Source organism: Hemiscyllium ocellatum, chromosome 19 (genome assembly GCF_020745735.1).
Source record: "Hemiscyllium ocellatum isolate sHemOce1 chromosome 19, sHemOce1.pat.X.cur, whole genome shotgun sequence".
Lineage (NCBI taxonomy): Eukaryota > Metazoa > Chordata > Chondrichthyes > Orectolobiformes > Hemiscylliidae > Hemiscyllium > Hemiscyllium ocellatum.
In genome coordinates this window covers 25,395,761-25,406,261 of record NC_083419.1, presented here as the reverse complement: position 1 = coordinate 25,406,261, position 10,501 = coordinate 25,395,761, and the positions used below count along the sequence as shown (strand labels likewise).

The window sequence follows — 10,501 nt, the reverse complement described above, 5'->3', positions numbered from 1 at the left end:
CCTCCCAACAGTGAGCGTGAGGTAGAAGAACAAATAGGTAAACAGGTTATGGAAAGATGTAGAGGCAATAGGGTAGTGGTGATGGGAGATTTTAATTTTCCCAACATTGCCTGGGATACACTTAGCATCAGAGGTCTGGTTGGGGTAGAATTTGTAAGAAGCGTCCAAGAGAGTTTTAGTTTTCTAGAGCAATATGTCAATGGTCCGACGAGGGAAGGGGCCACATTGGACCTGGTATTGGGGAAACGAGCCAGGACAGGTCGTAGAAGTTGCGGTGGGGGATTTCTTTGGGAACAGTGACCACAATTCTGTAAGTTTTAGAATACTCGTAGATAAAGATGAGAGTGGTCCTAAGGGAAGAGTACTAAACTGGGTCAAGGCCAATTATATCAAAATTAGGCAAGAGCTCAGAAATGTGGATTGGACACAGCTATTTGAAGGGAAGCCCATAGTTGATATGTGGGAGGCTTTCAAAGATAGGTTAAGGATAGTGCAGGATAGGCATGTCCCGTTGAAGGCAAAGGATAGGAAAGGCAAGATTCATGAACCGTGGATGACAGGAGAAATTGTACAGCTAGCCAGAGGAAAAGGGAAGCATATATAAGGACTAGGTAGCTAAGAACAGAACGGGCCTTGGAGGAATATCAGAAGAGTAAGACAAATCTTAAGTGAGGAATCAAGTGGGCTAAAAGGGGTCATGAAATAGCTTTAACAAGCAGAATTAAGGAGAATCCCAAAGCATATTATTCTTACATAAGAAACAAGTGGGTAACTAGAGAAAGGAGATTGGTCCACTAAAGGATAATGAAGGAAGGCTGTGTGTCAAACCTGAGAGAATGGGTGAGATTCTGAAGGATTACTTTGCATCAGTGTTCACTGAGGAGAGGAATATGATGAATTTTGAGATTAGAGTTAGAGGTTTGATTAGTCTGGATCACGTTGACATAAGTAGGGAAGATGTGTTGGGTTGGCTAGTGGTTATTAAGGTGGAAAAATCCCCAGGACCAGATGGGATCTATCCCAGGTTGCTGAGGGAGACAAGAGAGGAAATAGCTGGGGCCCTGACAGTAATCTTTGTGGCATCCTTAAATACAGGTCAGGTGCCGGAGGACTGGAAAGTTGCTCATGTTGTCCCTCTGTACAAGAAGGGTAGTAGGGATATTCCTAGCTACAGACCAGTGAGCCTGACATCGGTGGTGGGAAAGTTGTTGGAGAGAGTACTGAGGGATAGGATTAGATTAGATTAGACTTACAGTGTGGAAACAGGCCCTTCGGCCCAACAAGTCCACACCGACCCGCCGAAGCGCAACCCACCCATACATTTACCCCTTACCTAACACTATGGGCAATTTAGCATGGCCAATTCACCTGACCCGCACATCTTTGTGACTGTGGGAGGAAACCGGAGCACCCGGAGGAAACCCACGCAGACACGGGGAGAACGTGCAAACTCCACACAGTCAGTCGCCTGAGTCGGGAATTGAACCCGGGTCTACAGGCGCTGTGAGGCAGCAGTGCTAACCACTGTGCCACCGTGCCGCCCACAAAGGATCTATTTATATTTAGAAAAGAATGGGCTCAGTGATAGGCAACATGGATTTGTGCAGGGGAGATTGTGCCTTACCATATTAATAGAGTTCTTTGAGGAAGTGACCAAGTTGATAGATGAAGGAAAGGTTGTTGATGTCATTTACATGGATTTTTTTTTGTAGATATTTTTATTGAAATTTAACATTTTTGCAAATTTACAAAAATAAACAAAACTCTCAAATACAAACATTGATGTACAATTAAATCATATATACAATAGTCATAATTTAACAAAGAAAAGAGAAAGAAAGAAAACAAAAAAAAGAAAAAAAAGAAACGAAAAAAAAAGAAAAAAAACCTCAACTTTCTACTAATCTAACCTATAACTAACCAGAGTGTATACCTAAGTCTCTTACATGCTCGGAATGTATAAACATCAAATATAATAAAACCCGTATTCACGCAGGATTCCTCTCCCAAGGGGCCCCGGAGCAGCCCGGTCTGAAATCTTCACTGAATAAAAGCCCTTGTTAGGATAGCCGAAATATCTGCATTTATATAATTCAAAAAGGGCTGCCATATTTTATAAAATAATTCAGTCTTTCAGTGCACCATATTTGTGAGGAAGTCAAGGGGGATATATTCCATAATTAATCTGTGCCAATTTGAAAGTTCAGGGGGGCCCTCAGCCACCCAGTTCACCAAAATATTTTTCCTTGCACAGAAAGAGAGAATAGAAAATAGTCTCTTCCCATGCATATCCAGAGATGAGAGGTTCGAAAAGCCCAAAAGGAGAGATACAGGGTCCACCCTAATTTCCGTTCCTAAAATTTCTGTCAGGGTATTTGCCACTTTAGTCCAGTATCTGCGGATTTTCTGACAAGTCCACAGACAATGTACAAGAGTACCCACCTCTATTTTGCATTTAGGACACATTGGAGATGCTCCTGCCTTAAATTTTGCCAGTCGAGCCGGAGCTATATGGGCCCTATGAAGTATCTTTAGTTGGATAGCCTGAGTTCTGTTACAGATAGCAATTCTTCTAGCATTTTCCCAAATGTCATTCCACATATCCTCAGAGATTTCTAGCCCCAAGTCCTGCTCCCATGTTTTAAGCAGGTCATCCATGTCTCCTGAGACTCCATCATGTAGCAAATGGTATATAGTACTAACGGAGGATGCCCCCGCTGGTCGTAAGACATTACGTTCTCTGTCTGATTTATAAAGACTATCTATTAATGTAGTCTTCCTCTGTATATAATCTCGAACTTGGAAGTATCGAAAGAGATCCCCATTAGGTATTCCGAATTTCAGACGCAGCTGCTCAAAGGACATCAGGATCCCATCTTTAAATAGGTCCCCTAAGCATGAGATGCCCCTGGATCTCCAGAGTTTAAAGGTGGCATCTGTAATCCCCGGTTGGAATCCCCATGCGCCTACTATTGGTGCATGGGGGGATGTTTTATGTGAGTTACCCTCATTTTGCCGCATTATATTCCAGGCCTTAATTGTGTTTAATATTATGGGATTTTTACAGTGGTCTGTAATGATTTTCCTCTTATCTGAAAATAAAAGGTTAATAAGTGGGTATTTTACTTGGGAGGCTTCGATATCCAGCCAAATTGATTGTGGATCAGATGAAACCCAATCAGCTATGTAACTTAGTAGGGAGCTTAACTGATATTTCCTAAAGTCTGGGAAGTCCAGTCCTCCCCTTGCCTGTGGAAGCTGTAGCTTCTTCAGCTTAATAAGGGGCCGTCTATGGTTCCAAATAAAGGAGCCCAACCAGCCATATAATTTACGTAGGGCTAGCCTTGGCAGCATCAGCGGGAGCATTCTCATAGGATATAAGAGACGGGGCAGAACATTCATTTTAATTAATGCTATTCTCCCTAGCCAGGAAATCGGAAGGTCTCTCCATCGCTGGAGGTCCTGCCTTATCCTTTCCATTAATTGTACAAAATTAGCCCTATACAGCTGATCAAATACTGGCGTGATAAAAATACCTAAATATAAGAAGCCCTCCAGGGACCAACGGAAGGGAAAAGGGGATCCGTCCATTAAGTGGGGTATCATAGCCAGACCACCCATTGGCATGGCTTCCGATTTTGAAAAATTAATTTTATAGCCTGAGAATGCACTAAATGTATTAATAACTTGAATTAGACGAGGCACTGACATTAAAGGATTACTGAGGAATAAGAGAACGTCATCTGCATAGAGGGTAATTTTGTGTTTACCTGTACCAATCCTCGGGGCCGTTATATTAGGATCAGTCCGGATGGCTTCTGCTAATGGTTCGATTATCAGTGTAAACAACAATGGTGAGAGAGGACATTACATGGATTTTAATAAGGCGTTTGATAAGGTTCCCCATGGTAGACTAATGGAGAAGGTGAAGTCACATGGTGTGCAAGGTGTTCTAGCTAGGTGGATAAAGAACAGGTTGAGCAACAGGAGACAGTAATAGTTGAAGGGAGTTTCTTGAAATGGAGAAAAGTGACCAGTGGTGTTCCACAGGGGTCAGTGTTGGGGCCACTGTTGTTTATAATATACATAAATGATCTGGAGGAGGGCACTTTTGGTATGATCAGCAAGTTTGCAGATGATACGAAGATTGGTGGATAGCAGAAAGCATAAGGGACTGTCAAAGAATACATGAGGATATAGATAGACTGGAGAGTTGGACAGAAAAATGGCAGATGGATTTCAATCCTGACAAATGTGAGGTGATGCATTTAGGCAAAACTAATTCTCGAGCGATGAACGGAAGAAGTCGATGGGCAGAGAGATCTGGGAGTGCAAGTCCATTGTACCTGAAGGTTGCTGCACAGGTGGATAGAGTGGTCAAGAAGGCATATATTATGCTTGCCTTCATTGGACGGGGTATTGAGTATAAGAGCTGGCAAGTCATGTTAAAATTGTACAAGACATTAGTTTAGCCGCATTTAGAATACAGTGTACAGTTCTGGTCGCCACATTACCAAAAGGATGTGGACGCTTTGGAGAGGGTGCAGAGAAGGTTTACAGGATGTTGCCTGGTATGGAAGGTGGTAGCTATGAAGAGAGGTTGAGTAGGTTAGGTTTGTTTTCATTAGGAAAAAGGAGATTGAGGGGGACCTGATTGAGGTTTACAAAATCATGAAGGATATAGATAGGGTGAATAGAGACAATCTTTTTCCCAGGGTGAAGGATTCAATATAAAGAGGTCAACTTTCAAGGTGAGAGGTGGAAAGTTTAAGGGGGGCACATGCGGCAATTACTTCACACAGAGGGTGGTGGGTGTCTGGAACGCGTTGCCAGCAGAGGTGGTAGAGGCAGGCATGGTAGATTCATTTAAGATGCGTCTGGACAGATGCATACGGAGGTGGGGAGCAAAGGGACACAGATGCTTAGGAATTGACCGACAGATTTAGACAGTACATTTGGATCGGCTCAGGCTTAGAGGGCCGAAGGGCCTGTTCCTGGGCTATAAATTTTCTTTGTTCTTCTATTATTGGTGTTTTGTAGGTCTCCTCTAATCTGTTTCATTTAGTGATGATGATTTCTGAGCAACAAACTCATTTTTTGTGTGTCTTGGCTTGGGTTGTGTCCTTGATTGGGATAACATGGTGGGAAGCTAGGCTTTTGGCAATTTTTACCTTTCATTGAAAACGGTCTTTAAACAACACTTGAAGTTTCACATAAAATCATCTCTCAGTAGCCTCTAATTCCATGTGGTCTGACATCACTGCTGTATATCGGATCTGTCTCCATCCCATTCCCATGCGTGTTACACATTAGAAGATGACAGTATTTAAATATGGGGGTTGGCAGTGTGGTGCTGGAAAAGCATAGCAGGTCAGGCAGCATCTGAGGAGCAGGAGAATCGACGTTTCGGGCAAGACTCCTTCATCAGGAATGAGCTCTCATTCCTGATGAAGGGGTCTTGCCCAAAATGTCGGTTCTCCTGCTCCTCGGATGCTGACTGACCTGCTATGCTTTTCCAGCAACACACTCTCGACTCTGATCGCCGGCATCCGCACTCCTCACTTTCTCCATATTTAAATACTTTCGATGACAGCTTTATTTCATAGTTACATTCCATAAAACTCACATCCCAATAATTATAAGTCCCAGTATTCTTATAGCCAATTCATACAAAATTAACCATTAATTAATATATCCATCACCTATTCCCTCATTCCAATAGCTCTCAGGCATTCTTTCAGACCATATCAGATGAAAATGACTAGATCTAAGTGAATAGGAAATGCATTTTCCTACCAATTAAGGGTTTACTGCCCCAAAAAACCTTAACTTTAGTTTCCTATCAGAGGTGGTTTTTTTGCTTCAAAAACAAACCTACCACTATGGTGAAAATTCAAGCTTTTGACTGAAAGTTTCCTTATTTCATCTTCAATGGCTGATTCCAGCTAGGCCAGATACAACTCAGTCTAATTTAACCATATTGGATCAATAGTGCCAACCAAGGAAACCTATTGCTACATGCAATTGGCCTTAAAGCTGACATACAGTAGACAAATGAAAACAGATACAATTTGGCAGGTAAATCCCACAAAAGTTCAAAAATGCAAGAACCTATGTGAAGCTTGTAAACAGTACAAGACATAAACAACTGATTTCCAACCAAGTTACTTGCTGAGAAGAACTTACAGTTACGAAATTTCCCCACTGACTTTGCAGTAATAGTGAATTGTAATGCAACACTTTAAATTAGGATCATGGATGACAAGTATTTTGAGTTCAAAAGCCATAATGATGGCCCGTTTTAAGGAAGCAAAGCACATGCACTGCTTCAGAAAGGGATTCCATTTGAATCTGGCAAGAGCAGTTTTAAAGTATTTTGATAATTTGAAAGGGACATGTGCAATTTAATAATACAAACCATCAGATGATCTTTTTGTAGATGTGGTTGTTAATCTGAAACCTGCAGGAAGTGTTTCAGAAGATCCAGGCATCATGCTGATTCCATGAACTTCACGGGGAGGGAACTGTTTTCTCCAGGACGGCCTTCGCTGAAAATTTTTCTCATCATCCTTGTGGTAATGTATGTAAAGAAAATAATGCAGCATATTTACATGGTTTATAATTTGCAGATAACATGCAAAAATCACTGTATTTTTATATAAACATGACAAATCTAAATCTAAATCACAATTTGTTTTCTCCCCACATCGGGATATCAGGCAGAAAATAGAAATGCCTGTAATGCGGATTCAAAACAGCTGGGGACAATAGGTGAATCTGCTCTGAAATCCATCAAATGGACCAGGAAATTCAATTATAGGGGAGATCAGACAAAGGTTACCTGTACAGGTAGAACAGACAGAATTGGTGGAAAGAACTCATAGGCTGGTTCTCTCCTGTGTTTGCTGGTGATAGGCGAGAGGAGCCTATCAACAATCACTGAAGGAACTGATCTGTGACTGGATCAGCAGTGAGCATTTAAAAGGTATGCAGTGGCAGTAATGAAGGGAGGCAGAGCTGTGTTTTCCTGGAGGCTATGGGAAGATCTAGTGCTGGTGGCCAAGAACCTGCCAGTGAGTGTATAATGGTGTTTTTGCTGGCAGCTCAAACACTTGAGGACCTTTCTGGAAGCTGTTCCTCTTGCTTGAGACAAGAGACTGGGACCTTTGTCAAAATCATAGACTAAGGCTGAGACAAGGATCTGAGAACCATGCTGTTTGGGTGGTAGCTGAGGTATATGCTTTTTTTGCCAGAAGCTTGGAGTTTTACTGTGGTTGGATATGGAAGGGACTGCAAGTGGGGATAATGGGGAGAGGCATCTACAGAAGAGGTTTGGTGATAGCTTCAAAAGGGGTGGAGTGAAGAAGGAGGCTGAAAGAAATGGTAAATGTTGGGTTAGGAGGAGGCCACAAGAGAATGGCTGGGATGTGAAAGCTGCAGGAGGAAATTGGTAAGGAGGCTGTATTTAGTGAGTGGGATGGAGGAGGCAGGTGCAAGAAGGAGTGGGTTGGATGAAGCAGTTACAAGAGGGAGTTGGGATAAGGAGGAACAATAAGAGGCCTAGGGAGAAGGAGGACCTCTGAAAGAGAGGTGCAGGGAGAAGGAAGCTTCAAGAGCAGGTGGAGTTTGCAAGAGGGGTGAAAGAGAAAGAGGGAAGAGGGAGGTTATGAAAGAGAGAATAGTTTCCAAACCCAGCAACAAAGAAAAACACTGCTAAGTGTGAATCAGGAAAACTTTGAAAACACGGATGCTTTGTATTTAGAAGTGTGTTATTTTGAAATAAGAAGTTTTATAATATTATGTCTGTAGTCTTGTATCAACTTAAGTGCTATGGTGTCTGGAAAGTTAATGCTTTCCTCATGTGCTACAATATTAATTTAATGGAGGGTTACTATTTATTGAGGATGTTGATGGAATAATCAAATTCTGCTTTTGAGAGAGTTTAAATACCCAGCATGTCAACATAAACACAAAAAGTATTGTCTGTTCATGACTTTATCATTTAACAAATTAGTTTGTCAAAATGAACAAGGATCCTCTGACAACCAAAACATAGCCCATGAAAATCAAAATGTAGTCCTTGAGAACATCTCAAGAAGAGCCCTTTTAAAAAAAAAGTGGTATGCTGCATTAACCTGGCTGAATTCTGGGATTCAGACTTTATTTCAATCTCGTGGCAGGCCTTTAGCAAAACCTGTCTGTAAATGGGGCAAAGTATAGTTGACGTTGTCTTGAGAGAGCAACTGTGAGGATGCCGTTTTAGTGACTATTCATATGTTCTGAAACTTGAAATGGTACAGAAAAGATTTACAAGGATGTTGTGGCTCTGTTCGCCGAGCTGGGAATTTGTATTGCAGATGTTTAATCCCCTGTCTAGGTGACATCCTCAGTGCTTGGGACCCTCCTGTGAAGCGCTTCTGTGTTGTTTCCTCCGGCATTTATAGTGGTTTGTCTCTGCCGTTTCCGGTTGTCAGTTCCAGCTGTCCGCTGCAGTGGCCAGTATATTGGGTCCAGGTCGATGTGTTTGTTGATAGAATCTGTGGATGAGTGCCATGCCTTTAGGAATTGCTTGGCTGTTCTGTTTCGCTTGTCCTATAATAGTAGTGTTGTCCCAGCATGAGCAAAACCAACGTAGTGTACAAAATCCCATGCAAAGATTGCACATAACAATACATAGGACAAACAGGAAGACAGCTAACGATCCATATCCATGGACACCAACTAGCCATGAAACGACACGACCAGCTATCCTTAGTAGCCACACGCAGATGACAAGCAACATGAGTTCGACTGGGACAACACTATTATTAGAGGACAAGCCAAACAGAACAGCCAGGGAATTCTTAGAGGCATGGCACTCATCCACAGATTCTACCAACATACACCTCAACCTGGACCCAATATACCGGCCACTGCAGCGGACAGCTCGAACTGACAACCGGAAGCGGCAGAGACAAACCACCATAAATACGGGAGGAAACAACATAGAAGCGCTTCACAGGAGGCTCCCAAGCACTGAGGAAGTCACCTAGACAGGGGACGAAACATCTGCAACACAAATTCCCAGCTCGGCAAACAGAACCACAACAACGAGTACCTGAGCTACATATCTTCTCACAAACATTTTACAAGGATGTTGCCAAGGTAGAGGTTGAATAGGCTGGGGCTACTTTTTTCTGGCCAGTCCAGTCCACATCGACCTTCTGAAGAGTAACCCACCCAAGCCCATTTCCCTCTGACTAATGCTAACACTATGGGCAATTTAGCATGGCTGTTTCACAAATTGCACATCTTTGAACTGTGGGAGGAAATTGGAGCACCCAGAGGAAACCCACGCAGACGTGGAGAGAATGTCTGTGTGGAGTTTGCACAGTCGCCCGAGGCTGGAATTGAACCTGGCACTGTGAGGCAGCAGTGTAAACCACTGAGCCACCGTGCCACTCTTAGAGGTTTATAAAATCATGAGGGGCATGGATAGGATAATAGACAGTCTTTTCCTGGGGGTGGGTGAGTCCAGAACTATAGGCATAGGTTTAGGATGGAGAGGCAAGATACTAAAGAAACCTAAGGGGCAACTTTTTCATGCAGAGGTTGATACCTGTATGGAATGAGTTGTCAGATGAAGTGATGGAGGCTAGTACAATTGCAACATTTAAAAGGCATCTGGATGCGTAAATGAATAGGAAGGTTTTGGAGGGATATGGAATGGGTGCTGGTAGGTGGGACTAGATTGGGTTGAGATATCTGGTTGGCATGGACGATTTGCACCGAAGGATCTGTTTCCATGCTGTACATCTCCATGACTCTGTGGTCTGGGCTGCCTGCTTAAGAATGTTCTGAGTGGTCTGGCCTAGTCCATAACATTAGTGCAAATGGTTATGGAAACTTAAATTGCTCTGAATGTGATTTATATTTAGAATTCTGTGATGTTTTGCACTGTTCACTCAATGAGGCAAATTGGACCAGTGAAAGCAGCCCAATTAATTAGGAAATTCTAGGCTAACATATATTAAATTATTACCTGGTTTTAAAATCAACCTACATTAGCAAAAATTACTTCATTGATGAATCTAAAGGATATATAGTCAAAAATTGTTAGAAACAAATTTCAAACCACAAATTTTATACATATTTTATAACATTGTTATTAAATCTATCATTACTTAAAATCAATGAATGTGGCGTGGAGAAATTACTCACATCATCAAGAGCCCGCTCTGTTCCAAGTGCAAGAAGGTTATTATACTCTCTTTCAAGTACCTGTCTTGCCTGAAGAAAAGTGCAGTATTTAATAAATGATTTTTAAAGTAATACATATTGTATTGCATTACAGTTCATTCAACTGGTTGAATAATATTTCATGAACAGAAGTGAACTTGACTGATGATATAAAAGGCCAGAGAGAAGGTTGATAGGTTATCTGTTGGATTGCTAGAGGCATTTATACAAGATATTGAAAGGAAGAGAGAGATGCTGTAACCATAAGGAGTCAGAAAATCCT

General features: G+C 42.1%; 1 protein-coding gene across 1 annotated transcript in view; it reads right to left on the bottom strand.

The window, feature by feature from the left end:
* Positions 1-6,404: 6,404 nt before the first annotated feature.
* Positions 6,405-10,501, bottom strand: part of ppfia2 (PTPRF interacting protein alpha 2) — a 506,299-nt gene continuing 502,202 nt past the window's right edge. The window contains exons 26-27 of the mRNA XM_060840055.1: positions 10,201-10,269; positions 6,405-6,569 (exon numbers count right to left, since the gene is read on the bottom strand). Coding sequence (XP_060696038.1) covers positions 6,405-6,569; positions 10,201-10,269 — 234 coding nt within the window. The remainder of the gene's footprint in view (positions 6,570-10,200; positions 10,270-10,501) is intronic.